A 17,822-nucleotide genomic window follows, 5' to 3' on the forward strand; every position below is an offset into this window, starting at 1 on the left:
TGATTGTTTTATTCAGGGCTAATAGACCAAAGGGAGTCAAAAAAGGGGAATAGTGAGGGTCCAAGACAAAGAGGAAAGGAAGAGAAGGAATAAAGGTGTTGAGGGAACATTGTCAATCCTTCCATAACCCGTGGGTAAGAGACATTCCATTCAACTATGTAGATAAGGGTTCACCAATCAGATAGCCCCTATTCAAATAATGAAATACCAAGAGAAGATTCCAGAATCATGCAAAGAACCACAACCACGAGGGAACACGCTGAACAATTGCATATGCATAAATACGAGAAAGTCTGCCGATGCTGGAAGTCCAGAGCAACACACACAAAGTGCTGGAGGAACTCAGCAGGTCAGGCAGCATCTATGGAGAGGAATAAACAGTCGACATTTTGGGCTGAGACACTTAATCAGGAATGGAAAGGAGAGGGAAGATGCCAGAATAAAAGTGGGGGAAATGGAAGGAGGACAGCTAGAAGGTGATAGGTGAAGCCAAGCCAAATGGATTGGAAAGATAAAGGGCTGGAGAGAAAGGAACATACATATTGTGACCACTAGGCAACATACTAAACAGTTACATACATATAAAATATAAGCAGGCAATTATTTGTTAAACTGCAAAGATAATTACAATTATACAGTCTAATCCAAAGTAGACTCACAGCCCATCAGAGTGGGACATCTCATCCTAAACTCCCTCTCACTGTGGACTTACTGAGAAATGTCGGGTACCTGTTCCTGTTGTAACTCTCTGTTCCTCTTACAGACCTACCAGCCAAAGTGCGGGAAATTCTGGTTAGTGACAGAATTTTGTTTAACTCACAACTTCCTTCCCCATTTGTCATGGTCAGCATTTTAATCCTGTCTCTTACACTTCAGGACAAATTGTTGGAGGGGAAATACATCGAAGGTAAGAGTCTGCCATGTGTGTTTACATCAAATGACCTGAGGCCTTGCCAGACTGCCTGCCTCCTGAATCTCTCTCTCTCTCTCCCTCAGGAACCGTTGAAGCTATTGAATATCTCAGGTAGGTTCTTCACCCGATGCCAACCTGCGTTGACTTAGTGCCTTTCTCTGCCTTGTGACATCTCAGAATCCTCTCCAGACAACAAGTTGACGTTGACATCCTGTGGGTGAAATTGCACCTTTCCGTAAAACTGTACATAAAGCTCCCACAATCAGCATGAAACTGCTTCTTACTGAACGGACTGAGGGATAAGTGGGGGCAATATCTCTGGAGACAACCCTGCCCCCCCGTTATAATAATACAGAACACCCTTCCCATCGTGGGATGACCAGAATCAACTGCAATCCTAAGATAGTAGATCGGTTGGTGGGGTGGAGATACGTCTCTACCAAAGGAGGTGCAAGCCACTCCTTCCCTCCGCTAGCCTGCAGGTCACCATTGGGCAAGGTGTGGCACCTGATTAGCCCCTGAACAGGGTCATGTGAAACCACAGGAGCAGGTGGTGGATGGTCGTATGAGCAACTGGTGCAGATCACAATTTCTGGTTCTGCGACCGTTGACACCAGGCAGACAATCTCTGAAGAGTATTGATAATGGCTGGGGTCACCCATCTTGTAAAGACACTGCCCAGAAGAAGGCAATGGCAAACCACTTCTGTAGAAAAAATTGCCAAGGACTATCATGGTCCTAGTAAGACCACATAATGATGATGTCAGCACAGCACATAATGATGATGATTGTACTTGCCTCCAATGTCACCTCTGACTATGCATTCCAGGCACTCACCACTCTCCATGCAAAAGCAGTTGGCCCATACATCTCCTATGAACTTACCCCCAATATCTTAAGGGTGACATGGATGCGTAGCGGGTGGTGTCACACTTTACAGCATCAAGTACCAGGTTCACTTCCACCGCTGTCTGTAAGGAGTTTGTACGTTCTCCCCATGATGACATGAGTTTCCTCTGGGTGCTCCGGTTTCCTCCAATCCCAAAGACACAACGAGTCGGGATTAGTGAGTGATATGCTTCCATCAGAAGCGTGGTGACACTTAGGGGCTGCCCCCAGTACAAAGTTGACGTTGTACTGATCTCTGAACACACAAAAGTGCAGAGGAGATTTACAAGGATGTTGCCTGGATTGGGGAGCATGCCTTATGAGAATAGGTTGAGCAAACTCGGCCTTTTCTCCTTGGAGTGACGGAGAATGAGAAGTGACCTGATAGAGGTATATAAGATGATGACAGGCATTGAGCGTGTTGATAGTCAGAGGCTTTTTCCCAGGGCTGAAATGGTTGCCACAAGAGGACACAGGTTTAAGGTGCTGGGGAGTAGGTGCAGAGGAGATGTCAGGGGTAAGTTTTTCACACAGGGAGTAGTGAGTGCGTGGAATGGGCTGCCGGCAATGGTGGTGAAGGCGGATACGATAGGGTCTTTTAAGAGACTTTTAGATAGGTACATGGAGCTTAGAAAAATAGAGGGCTATGGGTAAACCTAGTAATTTCTAAGGTAGGGACATGTTCAGCACAACTTTGTGGGCCAAAGGGCCTGTATTGTGCTGTGGGTTTTCTATGTTTCTATATTCTAAATTCAATCTAACCTTCCCTCCCACATAGCCCGTTTTTCTTTCATCCAAATGTACCTCATGTATCTGACTCTACCACCACCCCCGGCAGGAGTTCCACGCACCCACCACTCTGCGTGTAAAAAACCTACCTCTAACTTCCCCCCACACCATATCTTCCTCCAATCACCTTAAAACTATGGCCCCTTGTAATAGCCATTTCTGCTCTAGGAAGATATCTCTGGCTGTCCACTCTGCCTTAGCCTCTTATTATCTTATACCCCTCTATCAAGTCACCTCTCATCCTCCTTCACTCCAAAGATAAAAGCCCTCGCTCACTGAGACAGCATCCTGGTAACTCTCCTCTGCACCCACTCTAAACCTTCCACATCCTTCCCTTAATGAGGTGACCGGAACGGAGCATTGGCCATTAACCCACCCGAAAACAAAGAGTTTAAGTTGCCCCCCCCCACCCCCCAGACAACGGCGTGTGCTCTATCTGTTACAGGAATCAATCCTTTGATGACCACTACAGAGAGATGCTGAGGTATCTCCATTCCAAGCACGTCAGTCTGCAGACCCTCCAGGTGGGAGAGGAACAGCCTCGCTGTGGGCGATGAGATGGGTCATGGGGGAGTGGGTGCTGGAAGTGTGCGGGTCTGGCTGGGGATGGCAGTCGGAGAGGTCTGGATACACAGTCGGGAGGTCCATCCATTGCCACTAGGTCACATGGGCTGATCTCCCAGGTGGGACCAGCGAGAATCAGACGGGCATGGTCAGGGTAAGAGGTGGAGACATCTTTGCTGCAGGGCTGGACCTAAGGAGCAGTGGAGGGATGGTGGTGGTGGAGAGGCAGAGACCTGGGTTGTGGGAAATGGTCTAGGCCTTGGAGAGGGATGTCCGGGTTATTCTGAAGGGGAAAAGGTCTTTGGAGGACAGGAGTGGTGGAGGTCTATGTAGCGGCAGGGCCTGGTCTGCCTGAGTGTGACTGACTGATGGGGGGGTGAATGAAATCTGGGTGTGTGTGTGTGTGTGTGTGTGTGTGTGTGTGTGTGTGTGTGTGTGTGTGTGTGTGTGTGTGTGTGTGTGTGTGTGTGTGTGTGTGTGTGTGTGTGTGTGTGTGTGTGGCCTGTGGAGGTGGGGTCTGGGTATGTGGGAGTGGTGTGTGGAGGTGGGGTCTGGGTATGTGGGAGTGGTGTGTGTAGGTGGGGTCTGGGTATGTGGGAGTGGTGTGTGGAGGTGGGGTCTGGGTATGTGGGAGTGGTGTGTGGAGGTGGGGTCTGGGTATGTGGGAGTGGTGTGTGGAGGTGGGGTCTGGGTATGTGGGAGTGGTGTGGAGGAGGGGTCTGGGTATGTGGGAGTGGTGTGTGGAGGTGGGGTCTGGGTATGTGGGAGTGGTGTGTGGAGGTAGGGTCTGGGTAAGTGGGAGTGGTGTGTGGAGATAGGGTCTGGGTAAGTGGGAGTGGTGTGTGGAGGTGGGGTCTGGGTATGTGGGAGTGGTGTGGAGGTGGGGTCTGGGTATGTGGGAGTGGTGTGTGGAGGTGGGGTCTGGGTAAGTGGGAGTGGTGTGTGGAGGTAGGGTCTGGGTAAGTGGGAGTGGTGTGTGGAGGTAGGGTCTGGGTATGTGGGAGTGGTGTGTGGAGGTAGGGTCTGGGTATGTGGGAGTGGTGTGGAGGTGGGGTCTGGGTAAGTGGGAGTGGTGTGTGGAGGTGGGGTCTGGGTAAGTGGGAGTGGTGTGGAGGTGGGGTCTGGGTAAGTGGGAGTGGTGTGTGGAGGTAGGGTCTGGGTAAGTGGGAGTGGTGTGTGGAGGTGGGGTCTGGGTATGTGGGAGTGGGCTGTGGAATGTAGTCTGTCTGTGTGGGAGTGGCCCTCAGTGGGTGGGGTCAGATTATATATGTGGCCCCGGCATGGGCAATCCGCTTATGTTGGAATAGACTTCCCTGTTGCAGTGAACTTGGGTGGGTCTGCATCTGGGGGTGGGGTCTGTCAGTGTGGGAGGTGTCCAGTGAATGGGGTGGGGTCTGTCAGTGTGGGACGTGGTCTTTCTGGTGATGGTCAGACCATGCTGGGTGAAGTCTCTAGGGACAGCATCTGTCAGTTTTGGGGGTGTGTGTTTTCTGGGGGGTCAGAGCCAACCCACACCAGTGGATGTGTCGTCCCTTTGGGGGTGGAACCTTGCTCTGCAGGCTTGTAGATGGACAGAGAGAGCTGTGTTAACCGGGGTAACGGGGTAGTGCAGGGATGAAGTTCCTGAGCTGCTGGGAACATTCCCATTTCCAGTTGTCTCTCTTCACCTTCCAGACATCGTTCGCTGCCTACTTCCAGGGAATCGTGCAGCAGCCCAAGCAGCTGGGTGCGGAGCTTTGGCAGATGGACACTGACACCTTCCTGCTCAGCATGAGATACCTGTACAGCGACGGGAGTGTGGAGGTTGGTGTCGCTGTGCGAGGTCATGGTGTTCATCCCCACTCCTCCCTCCTCACTGTAACCCACTCCCCACCCATCCCTCCTCACTGTAACCCACTCCCCACTCCCCACCCCTCCCTCCTCACTGTAACCCACTCCCCACCCCTCCCTCCTCACTGTAACCCACTCCCCACTCCTCCCTCCTCACTGTAACCCACTCCCCACTCCCCACTCCTCCCTCCTCACTGTAACCCACTCCCCACCCCTCCAGCCTCTGAGATCCCTGAGCCACTCCCGTTGTGGTTTCCTGAGTGCCTGTTCATCCCCACCCCTCTTCCTTTCAAAGTTCAAAGTACATTTATTATCGAAGTACACATCTGTCACCATGTACAAACCCGAGGCTCATTTTCCTGCGGGCATACTCAATAAATCCATCATAGAATAATGACCATAATAGAATCAACGAAAGACCACAGCAGCTTGGGCGTTCACCAGTGTACAAAAAATTGCAAATACAGAAAAAGAAATAATAATCATAATAATAATCAATAAATAAATAAGCAATAAACACTGGGAGCCTGAGATGAAGTGTCCTTGTAAGTGAGTCCATAGGTTGTGGGAACAGTTCAGTGATGGGGTGAGTGAATTTAAGTGAAGTTATCCCCACTGGTTCAAGAACCTGATGGTTGAGGGGTGATAACTATTCCTGGACCTGCTGGTGTGGGTCCTGAGACTCCTGTACGTTCTTCCTAATGGCAGCAGCTGGAAGAGGTTAAAGGTAAAATATTTAAGGGGAACCTAGGGGGAATTTCTTCACTCAGACGGTGGTGTGAATGTGGAATGAGCTGCCAGAGGATGTGGTGGATGCAGGTTCAATTATAACATTAAACAGAAGTCTGGATAAGAACGTGGATGGGACTAGGCAGAAGATCAGGTTGGCACTGACTAGATGGGCTGAAGGGCCTGCTTCCTATGAGAGTCCCATAGATCCCTGATAGTGGCAACACAAGTTGATAAATGGTGCAAAAGGCTTGTGGTAGGGTAGGGTACAGAGTGGGCTGGTCTTGGGCAACCCCACAAAGCCACATGGAGTACAGTGTGACATTCCAGTTCCCACCTGGGGAGGATGTGCATGGAGAGAGAAAGATCTCTCTATCTTTCCCTGGCTTTCTCCCACTCTCTCCACTTCTCTCTCTTGCTCCCTTTCTACCCCTCTCTCTCCCCTTTCTAACCTTGTTAATTTCCCTCTCTCTCTCTCTCTCCCTCTCTCTTTCCCCCCTCTCTCCCTCCCCTCTTTCTCTCCCTCCCTCTGTCTCTCTTTCTCTCCCTCTCTCTTTCTCTCTTTCCCTCTCTCTTTCCCTCTCTCTTTCCCTCTCTCTTTCCCTCTCTCCCTCTCCCTCTCTCCCTCTCCCTCTCCCTCTCCCTCTCTCCCTCTCTCCCTCTCCCTCTCTCCCCCTCTCCCTCTCCCTCTCTCCCTCTCCCTCTCTTTCTCTCCCCTCCTTCTCTCACCTTTCTCTAACAGGCTCCTCTACTTCCTCGCTGAGAAACCACCATCAGTGTGGATCGGAAATAACAAAGCCCACTGCTCTACTCTCTCTACACCCACGACTGTTTGGTTAGGCATAGCTCAAATACCATCTATAAATTTCCTGATGATAACTATTATTGGCAGAGTTTCATACGGTGGCAAGGAACCGTACAGGAACAAGATCAATCAGCTGGTTGAGTGGTGTTGCAGCAACAACCTTGCGCTGAATGTTAGTGAGACCAAAGAATTCACTGGGAATTCAGAAAGCAGAAGACAAGGGAACACACACCAGTCCTCATCGAGGAATCAGAATCGGAAAGCATGGACAATTTCAAGTACAGTACCTGGGTGTCAACATCTCCGAGGATCTATCCTGGGCCCAACATACTGATGCAATTACAAAGAAGGCACGGCAGTGACTATATTTCATTAGGAGTTTCAGGACACTTGGTATATCACCGAAGACTCTAGCAAATCTCTACAGATGTACCATGGAGAGCATTCTAACCGGTTGCATCACCAGCTAGTATGGAGGGGTCACTGCACAGGGTCAGGAAAAGCTGCAGAAAGTAGTAAACTCAGTCAGCTCCATCACGGGCACTCACCTCCCCAGCTTCCAGGACATCTTCAAAAGGCCATGCCTCAGGAAGGCAGCATCTTCATCAAGGACCCCATCACCCAGGACATGTCTTCCTCTCTTTGCTACCATCAAGGAGGAGCTGAGGAACCTGAAAACACATGCTCAGTGTTTAGGAGCAGCTTCTCTGCTGTCAGGTTTCTGAATAGACAATGAACCCATGAACACAACCTCACTATTTTGCTCTCTTTTGCACTACTTATTTAAATTAATCTTGTTTATATATATTTCTTATTGTAATTTATATTTTTATTATTATGTATTGCACTGTACTGCTGCTGCAAAACAACAAATTTCACAACATATGCCAGTGATATTAAACCTGAGTCTGATTCTCATTCTCTCTCTCTGTCCCCCTCCTCCCCCCCGTCTCTCTCTCTCTCTCTCTCTCTCTCTCTCCCCCCCTCCTCCCTTCTCTCTCTCTCTCTCCCCCCCCCCTTCTCTCTCTCTCTCCCCCTCCTCCCTTCTCTCTCTCTCTCTCTGTCCGCCTCCTCCCCTTCTCTCTCTTTCTCTCTCTCTGTGTCCCCCTCCTCCCTTTTCTCTTTCTCCATCTCTCTCTCCCCTCTCTCTTTCTCCATCTCTCTCTCACTCTATCTGCCTCCTCCCCTTCTCTCTCTCTCTCTCTCTCTCTCTCTCTCTCTCTCTCTCTCTGTGTCTCCCCTCTCCTTTTCTCTACCTTTCTCCAACTCTCTCTCTCACCTCTCTCTCTCTCTCTCTCTGTCCCCCCCTCCTTTTCTCTCTCTCCATCTCTCTCTCTACCTCTCTTCCCCTTGCCCATTCTCTGGCTTCCCATCCACAGCTCGTTCACACGACCCTTTCCTTCGGGGAGATCCGAGAGGCGCTCCTGCGCTCCCCGGGCGGCGGCCGCAGCCTCTTCGTTCCGCTCTGGCAGAGGTGCTCCCTGCAGCTCAGCTCGCCCAGGTGCCTGGAGCTTCTCAGCAAGGCCCTGAGGCTGTCGTCAGCCGCCTACCTGCAACCAGAGATGGTCACTGACATGCCCCAGGACCTTCCGGAGGACACTTTCAACAACATGTGAGTCAAAGTAAATCTGTTACAGAATCTGCCACCACGTACGGTACAACTCTGAGATTCATTTTCCTGTGGGCATTCACAGTAAATACAAAGAAACACAATAGAATCAGTGAATAAACACACACATGAAGGACAAACAAGCAACGTGCAAAAGACAACAGTCTGTGCAAATACCAACAGGGAGAAAAAAATAATAGCAAGCAATAAATATTGAAGACATAAGATAAAGAGTCCTTGAAAGGTTGTGAAGTCAAATTAGCGTTGAGGTGAGTGAAATTATCCACAGTGGTTCCAGAGCCTGATGGTTGCAGGGTAATAACTGTTCCTGAACCTGGTGGTGTGGGACCTGCTGCCCGATGGTGGTAGTGAGAAGGGGAGTATGGTCTGGGTGGTGGAGGTCCTTGATGAGGGAGCTCCTTTCCTGTGGCAGCACTCCGTGTAGATGTGCTCGGTGGTGGGGAGTGCTTTCCTGTGATGGACTGGGCCGTATCCACTACTTTTTTGAGGCTTTTCCATTCATGGGCATTGGTGATTCCATACCAGGCTGTGATGCAACCAGTCAGGGTACTCTCCACTGTGCATCTGTAGACGTTTGTCAAAGTTTTTGGTGACATGCCGAATCTACACAAACTTCTAAGAAAGAAGCAGAAGCACTCTGGTGCTTTCTTTGTGATGATGCTTACGTATCACTCCCCAGTGAGTTGTTGCACAGAAAGTTTGAGGGCTTTGTTCCACCCAACGTCTCCAGTGATAGCCATTGCTTCCTATTTGGCTGCAGGTGAGAGTGAGGGTGAGGCAGGATTTTCAACTGTGCCCCGCAGGGTAGGGCTAGTGTTACTTTTAAGAGCAAGTCTACCTCAATACGTTAAGTCATTAGTAGGTAGCTGTAAGCTTACAGCTCAAAACAGATCATTTTTATATACTTACAGAGTCCAGTAATTCATCCTGATCTGCATCCATCTGTAATGAGTCCATTTGTCTTTTGAGGCTTCTCTTCTTCCCACCCCCCAAACCCAGGACAGTTGTGTCCTGTTTTTCTCTGTTGTCAAGACACTCCCTGTCATAAAACACACGCCCTTCAAAAATCACTCCTTTTCTTGAAGCTTTCATCCAAGCAAGTGAACAGTCCAGCAGAGCACCCTGTGATCACACCGGTTCCATTTTGTCACATTACATTTTACAACTGCTAGAAATTCATAGACACTTCAGGGTTACAGATATAAGCAGTCACGCTCTGTGCACACGCATGTGTGTGCACGTACACACACATGTACACACATACACAGAGTGAGTAGGGGGATTTCCTAGTCTGACACCCACTCCTCTACCAGCATTATCAGAGTGGACTGTCTGTTGACCATCATCCCACTGTTTGTAGGACCTTGCTGTGGCCAAATCGCAGAGCTGGTTTAGTTTGAGATGTTTTGCTGTCATGAGAGGCACCACATGAGTGCAGCTGCTGTCCCTCTGACCGAGTCACCTCTCTGACTCCACAGCACCGCCGTGTTTAAGGAACTGTACGACGACATGACGTCTCGTTGTCAAAGGGCGGTCTACGAGTGGATCCGACACATCCTGCAGAGACCCAACCAGCAGTCTGGTATGTGATGTGGGAACCCTCACCATCCCGACCGTTCCTCCCATCCAGACCCTCCGACCCTCAGACGGCCAGTGGCAGTGGAAAAGCCGTGGACACTTTGAACACTGTTTTCTTTCCCACTGCAGGAGCGAGTGGGGGAGCGCCGTGGATTGTGGCCGAGAACCTATGGTTCCTGGGGCGATTCGTGGTCCACCTCCCTCCTGAGGAGATCCACAAGATCAGCCTCAATGAGGTCAGCCTCACCCACTATCCTCCTCCTACCAGGCAGGGAGCAGGACTGAGAGGCTGAATGGCCTCGTTCTATCTCAGGCCATCTCAAGTTTTAGACCCTAGAAGAAAAAATCACAACGCGAGAGAACCTGCAGATGCTGGAAATCCAGAGCAACACACACAAAATGCTGGAGGAACTCAGCAGGTCAGGCAGCATCTAGGGAGACGAATAAGGGGTCAAAATTTCGGGCTGAGATCTACTATCAGGACTGGAGAAGAAGGGGGCAGACACAATGAATAGGCCATTCAGCCCACAATGCTGTGCTGAAATAATTGACAGAATCAGAATCAGGTCTAATATCAACAGCATGTCATGAAATTTGCTGTTTTGTACATAAAAATTAAAACATATATAAGTTACAATATGAGATGTACACAATATAAAAATTAAATTAAGTAATGCTAAAAGAGAGCAAAAAAAGACTGAGGTGATGTTTATGGGTGGGAAATCTGATGATGGAGGGGAAGAAGCTGTTCCTGAAATGTTAAGTGTGTATCTTCAGGCTCCTGTACCCCCTCCCTGATGGTGGTATTGAGAAGAGGACGTGTCCTGCATGGTAGGGGTCCCGAATAATGGATGTTGCAACTCCAACCTCAGCAATCTCCATTTCCACCATCCCCTTCTCATCCATGTGTTTATCTAAGAGCCTCTAAAGCACCTCTTCTGTATCTGCCTCCTCCACCACGTCTTGTACCACATTCTAGCCCCCACCCCCCACACTCTCTGTGTTTAAAAAACACTTGCCCTACAGATCTCTTTTGAACCTTCTCCCTCTTCCCTTCAATGCGTCCCCTCTTGTATTAGACATTTCTACTCGGGGAGAACAAGTCTGACTGTCTACTCTATCTATGCCTCTCATAAACCTCAGCATCCACTGCTCCAGAGAAAACAACCCACGTTTATCCAACTTCTCATTAAAGCACACCCCCTAAGTCAGGCAGAATGCTGGTGAACCCCTCTTGCAGCCTCTCCAAAGCCTCCACATCCTTCCTCTAGTGGGACGACCAAAGCTGCATGCAACTCTACAAGTGTGACCTCAGTAAAGTTTAAGCATCTGCTCATACTCCACGCCTCAACCAATGAAGGCAGACATGGCATAGGCCTACTTTAACACCCTGGCCACTTTCTGGGATCTACAGCCTTGGGCATTAGACCTCTCTCTCTCCCTTTCCATTGAAACTTCCCTCTGACCATTCTTTGGAGCTGTATAAAATCACGAGGGGCATAGACAGGGCAAGTGCACTCAGGTCTTTTTCCTGGGGTGGGTCTATCAAGAAGCAAAGTCAAAGGTTTAAGGTGAAAGAGAAGAGGTTTAACAGGGATCTGAGGAGTGAAATTTCAATGCATGTGTGGAGCGAGCTGCCAGGGGAAGGGTTTGACTTTTACACGACACTTGGACAGGTATATGCATTGGAAAGGGTTAGATAATCATGGGTCAAATGCAGGCAACTGGGGAAAGCTTGGATGGGCATCATCGATGAGTTAGGTCAAAGGGCCTGTTTCTATGGTGAATATGACTCGCTCTATAGGAAGGGTGCTATCTCCCGGGGGAAGGGTTTGAGTGTTGCACTGAAGCCATTGAAAAGGTGCGGTGTTCTCCAATCCCTCCCTGGTTAACCAGTGAGTCATTTCCCCCAACCCCAGATCCGGCTCTTCATTAATTACGACAATGCCACGAAGCAACTGGACTCAGTTTACGACATCACGCCAGCAACTGCCAGAGCCTTCCAGGAGAGGATCAACGCCAGCGGCTTCAACATGGCCAACACCTCGACTGTGTACAGGTGAGTCGCAACTCAACCCTGGGAACTTCCCCCACCCCAGCCCCACACCTCTTCTTGTCTGGCTATCACCAACATGAAAATCTGAATCTGAATTGGGTTTATTATCATTGACGTATGATACAGCAGTTACCTCCTGTGCCTAATAAAGTGGCCACTGAGTGTATGTTTGTGATCTTCTGCTGCTGTGGCCCATCCACTTCAGGGTTTAATGTGTGTGTGTTCAGAGATGCTCTTCTGCACACCACTGTTGTAATGCGTGGTTATTTGAGTTTCTGTTGCCTTCAGAACAGCTTGAACCAGTCTGACCATTCTCCTCTGACCTCTCATTAATAAGGCATTTTCACCCACAGAACTGTCGCTCACTGGATGGTTTTTGTTTCTCACACTACTCTCTGTAAACTCTAGATTAGGGGTTCCCAATCTGGAGTCAATGGATTCCTTGCTTAATGGTATTGGTCCATTGCATGAAAAAGATTGGGAACCTCTGCTCTAGAGATGTTTGTGTGCGAAAATCCCAGGAGATCAGCAGTTTCCGAGATACTCAAACCACCCCATCTGGAACCAACAATCATTCCAGAGTCAAAAGTCAATTAGATCACATTTTCTTCCCCATTCTGAAGTTTGGTCTGAGCAACAACTGAACCCCTTGACCATGTCTGCATGCTCTTATGCATTGAGTTGCTGCCATGTGATTGGCTGATTAGATAGATGCCTTAACGAGCAGGTGTACAGGCGCTCCTTCCCTCCGCTATCCTGCAGCTCAGCCTTGGGCAAGGTGAAGCACCTGCTTAGCCACCCCCCACCCCCACCCCGAGCAGGGTCACGTGAAGATATGAGAGCAGGTAGTGGGTAGTCATGTGAGCAGCTGGTGCATATCACAAGTGCTGGTTCTGTGACCACTGACTCCAGGCAGACAAGCTCTGAAGAGTTTTGATAATGGCTGCGGTCACCCGTCTTGTAAAGACACTGCCCAGAAGGCAATGGCAAACCGGCTCTGTAGAAAAATTTGCCAAGAACTATCATGGTCATAAGACCGTGATCACTAATGTCATACAACATGGCACATAATGAAGATGATGATGGTGTAACAAAAGATCAGAACATTATGTTCTTTCTGTAACAATGATGTGTAATTTATGTTTTATTTCTTGAGAATGGCTGCCCATTGATGACAGTTGTGTCATCTCCATGGACGGTGCCATTGTCAAGTTTAAGTTTGGCTTTATTGTCATCTGGCTGTACATGTATACGACCAAAATAGTGTTCCTCTGGAAACACGGTGCACCACAAAACATATATCACACACAGCACATACAGTGCTGTGCAAAAGTCTTAGACACACACACACACACTCACACACACACACACTCACACACTCACTCACACTCACACTCACACACTCACACACTCACACTCACACACACACTCACTCACACTCACACACACTCACACACACTCTCACACACACACTCACTCACTCACACTCACTCACACACTCTCACACACACTCACACTCACACACACACACACTCACACTCTCACACACACACTCACACTCACACACACACTCACACACACACTCTCTCTCACACACACACACACACACACCTATATATAAAAGGATGTTGGGAATGGTGAGGATGGAGATCCACAGGAGGGGTGAGGGACAGGTGACAGAGGAGGAGCGCCAGGGGCAGGGGAAGGCATGGGTGCAGACGCACCCAGCCCTGAGACACCAGTCAAGGTCATTTGATTCCAAACAACTGGTTTATTGATCATTACAGAATGTCTCTCTGGTGCTTCCCACTCTCTCCCCTCTCCCTACCCCTTTTCCCAACCATGATTCCCCTCTCCCTGCCCCCTTCCCACTCTGAGACCACAATAGAGACCCCTATCAGAATCAGGTTCATCATCAGAAATGAACCAGCAGCAATAGACTATACATGGAGTCTGGTTTTGAGGTTAAAACCACGATCTTTATTAGTAATTACTTAATATAGTAACTTAAACTAAGATGTGTATATATATGTATGTAAATATAACTCCCAAACTATATTGAGCTTTGAGGGGGAACAAGGCTTAGAGTCTTGAGATGGTAAAGTAGGGAAGTTCAGTTCATCCATGGAATAAATGATGGGAGAGAGATATTTGTAATCCAGTGTAATATATATATATATAATCTCTCTCTCTCTCTCTCTTCCCCCCCCCCTTTTAAAATCCACAAGCTGACATTATAGTCCCGCCTCACTCGGGCACTCCCTTAAAGCAACAGTCACAGCAAACAAAACCTATGGGTTCGTAACAAGCAGTACAGTGCAATACATAAAATTATTGCAGTACTGTGCAAAAGTCTTAGACACCCTGGTTATAAATATGTGCCTAAGACTCTCACACAGAATTGTACAGAACGGAACAGAACTGAGTCTGATTCTCATTCACACACAGCACACAAAACAAAATATTACCATAAATAAAATATAATTGAAAGTGCAGGAAGATTGCAGTACAGGTAAGCAGCTAACAGCTGGCTGTCGAAGTGACGAGACCTCGGTGGTGGCAGGGTTGGACTGATCACCAGAGATGACAAATCCAGGTATCACCAGGATGTAAACAAGGTAGAGTCCTGGTGCAATCACATGATCTGGAACCTAATGCCCTCAAAACTGTGGAGAGGGATATCGCCGTCAGGAGAAATGTGTCTCATCATCAACAACTCCAGTTCGCACCGTTTCAATGTTCATCTTCCTGGGCATCAATTCATAGGAGCTCACGGCAGGATCAGAATTAATATCACCGATATATGTCATGAAATTTATTAACTTGGTGGCAGCAGTACCATGCAATACATAATGATAGAGAAAAAACTGTAAATTACAGTAAATATATGTACATTAAATAGTTAATTTAAATAAGTAGTGCAAAAATGGAAATTAAAAAAGTAGTGAGGTAGTGTTTATGTGTTCAATGTCCATTCAGAAATCAGATGGCAGAGGGGAAGAAGCTGTTCCTGAAATGTTGAGTGTGTGCCTTCAGGCTCCTGTACCTCCTCCCTGATGGTAGCATTGAGAACAAGGCATGGCCTGGGTGATGGGGGTCCTTAATGATGGACGGCACCTTTCTGAGATGTCCTAGGTACTATGGAGGCTGATGCTCACGATGGAGCTGACTGAGTTTACAACTCTCTTGCAGCTTATTTCGATCCTGTGCGGTAGCCTGCTCATCTGCAGCCCCCCCCGCCGCCCGCCCGCCCATACCAGACGGTGATGCAGCCATTTAGAATGCTCTCCACAGTACATCTGTAGAAATTTGCAGGTGTTTTTGATGACATCCTGAAACTCCTAATGAAATGTAGCCGCTGAACATGCCTTCTTTGGCATCGATACATCGGATGCAGACTAGGTCCTCAGAGATATTGACACCCAGGAATTTGAAATGTGGGAGAAGCATCTCTCCTCCATTAACAAAAAGGCTCGGCAAAGGCTGTACTTCTTGCGACAGTTGGTAAAGTTCCATCTCCCTTGATCCTCGTCTGATAGAGGTGAATAAACAGCCAACATTTTGAGCTAAGAGCCCTGATGAAGGGTCTTGGATCAAAACGTTGACTGTTTATTCCTCTCCATAGATGCCACCTGACCTGCTGAGATCCTCCAGCATTTTCTGTGATTTGTTCAGGATTTCCAGCATCTGCAGAATCTCCTGAGTTTGTGATTTGTTGTTTTTCTGATGCCGTGTGCCTGTGACGCTGTGGCAAGTAAGCTTTTTATTGCATGGACTTGCACACAGGACAATAAAATCCACCTTGAGATTAGCTGGCTCCATGTCAACCTCACCATGTGGAATTCATTGCCACAGATGGCTGTGGAGGCCAAGTATGTTTAAAACGGAGGTTGATGGGTTCTTGATTAGCCAGGGTGTCAAAGATTATGGGGTGAAGGCAGGAGAATGAGGTTGAGAGGGATAATAGATCAGCCATGGTGAAATGGTGGAACAGACTCAATGGGCCAAATGGCCTAATTCTGTTCCTATGTCTTATGATCTTAACTGTTCCCTTTCACAGACTTGGCCTCCTGGTTTGCTTCTTTGACAACGTGCAGGAGTTGGATACTGGCGAGGCCCGCAGCCTCCTCCACCAGATGATTAAATGCAACCGCCTTAAGGGCTTCCAAGCTGATGTCAAGAAGGTAGAGTTATCATTGGGGGCCCGGGTTCTACCTCATTGGGTATGGAGGCTGGAAACTGTGGGACAGAAATGAAACACAGAAATACTCGGCAGGGCAGGCAGCATCTGAAGAGAGAGAAACGAGAGTTAATGTTTCAGGTCAAAGACCCTTCACTGTTTCTGGCAGTGCCCCCCCTTGGTATGCAGCTGGAAATTGTGGGGCAGCAAACTAAATGGGGAATCAGTATCTGGTTTATTATCACTGATATTTGTTGTTTTGGGGCAGCAGTATGTTGCAATACATAATTAAAAAGCCATAAATTACAATTTCAAACCCGGCGGGTTCCAGCCTGTGCAGCAGCAGTAACTGCGTGGACGAAAGGCCTGACAATCTAGTTCCGTATCTCGCCATGAAAACCCTATAGACCCTATGGTCCATGAGGTCACGAAGAGTCAGACTCAACGTAATGACTGAACAACAACAACAACTTCTAAAGGAGACCAAGTAAAAAGAAAAAAATGGTGAGGTCACGTATGTGGAATCATTGTTCATTCAGAAATCTGATGGCAGAGGGGAAGAAGCTGTTCCTGAAAGATTGAGTGTCTCTCTTCAGGCTCCTGACTCTCCTCTCTTGATGATAGTAATGAGAAGAGTCCATGTCCTGGGTGATGGGGATTCCTTAATGACAAATGCTGCCTTTTGAGGATGTCCTTGATGCGGAGGAGGTTCATGCCCATGATAGAGCTGGTCGAGTTCACAACTTTCTGCAACTTTTTCCGATCCTCCGTTCCAGACAGTGATGTAACCAGTGAAGTGGAGAGTTCGGTGGTGGTAAATACACTCTAAATCAGAGGCTCTCAACGTGGGCCATATTGAATTCCGTAGGGACCACAAGTGAAAAACCAGAAACTAAGGACATAGAAGTTTCTGAACAGGCCTTGATAAGTTTACTGTTCTAATAAAATATTGCTAAAATATATGACCTCAGGAACGTCAAACCCCAAATCCCCCCTCCCCACGCAAAAAAAACAAACAAAACAGAACAGGAACATCCACCCACAAATCCCACCTCCCCACGCAAAAAAAACAAACAAAACAGAACAGGAACATCCACCCCCAAATCCCCCCTGCCCACGCAAAAAAACAAACAAAACGGAACAGGAACATCCACCCCCAAATCCCCCCTCCCCACGCAAAAAAACAAACAAAACGGAACAGGAACATCCACCCCCAAATCCCCCCTCCCCACACAAAAAAACAAACAAAACGGAACAGGATCACCCACCCCCAAATCCCCCCTCCCCACACAAAAAACCAAACAAAACAGAACAGGAACATCCACCCCCAAATCCCCCCTTCCCACGCAAAAAAACAAACAAAACGGAACAGGAACATCCACCCCCAAATCCCCCCTCCCCACACAAAAAAACAAACAAAACAGAACAGGAACATCCACCCCAAATCCCCCCTCCCCACACAAAAAAACAAACAAAACGGAACAGGAACATCCACCCCCAAATCCCCCCTCCCCACGCAAAAAAACAAACAAAACGGAACAGGAACATCCACCCCCAAATCCCCCCTCCCCACGCAAAAAAACAAACAAAACGGAACAGGAACATCCACCCCCAAATCCCCCCTCCCCACGCAAAAAAACAAACAAAACGGAACAGGAACATCCACCCCCAAATCCCCCCTCCCCACGCAAAAAAACAAACAAAACGGAACAGGAACATCCACCCCCAAATCCCCCCTTCCCACGCAAAAAAACAAACAAAACAGAACAGGAACACCCACCCCCAAATCCCCCCTCCCCACGCAAAAAACCAAACAAAACGGAACAGGAACAACGACCCCCAAATCCCCCCTCCCCACGC

At 48.4% G+C, this 17,822-nt stretch overlaps 1 protein-coding gene across 1 annotated transcript in view; it reads left to right on the top strand.

Annotated features, from left to right (window-relative positions):
- The first annotated feature begins 3,062 nt into the window (after positions 1 to 3,062).
- LOC140735276 (otoancorin-like) overlaps positions 3,063 to 17,822 on the top strand; it is a 70,547-nt gene continuing 55,787 nt past the window's right edge. The window contains exons 1-8 of the mRNA XM_073060144.1: positions 3,063 to 3,114; positions 4,829 to 4,957; positions 7,898 to 8,130; positions 9,627 to 9,734; positions 9,817 to 9,818; positions 9,859 to 9,962; positions 11,646 to 11,785; positions 15,843 to 15,966. Coding sequence (XP_072916245.1) covers positions 3,067 to 3,114; positions 4,829 to 4,957; positions 7,898 to 8,130; positions 9,627 to 9,734; positions 9,817 to 9,818; positions 9,859 to 9,962; positions 11,646 to 11,785; positions 15,843 to 15,966 — 888 coding nt within the window. The 5' untranslated portion in view covers positions 3,063 to 3,066. The remainder of the gene's footprint in view (positions 3,115 to 4,828; positions 4,958 to 7,897; positions 8,131 to 9,626; positions 9,735 to 9,816; positions 9,819 to 9,858; positions 9,963 to 11,645; positions 11,786 to 15,842; positions 15,967 to 17,822) is intronic.

The sequence above is a fragment of the Hemitrygon akajei genome, chromosome 11, assembly GCF_048418815.1.
Source record: "Hemitrygon akajei chromosome 11, sHemAka1.3, whole genome shotgun sequence".
NCBI lineage: Eukaryota > Metazoa > Chordata > Chondrichthyes > Myliobatiformes > Dasyatidae > Hemitrygon > Hemitrygon akajei.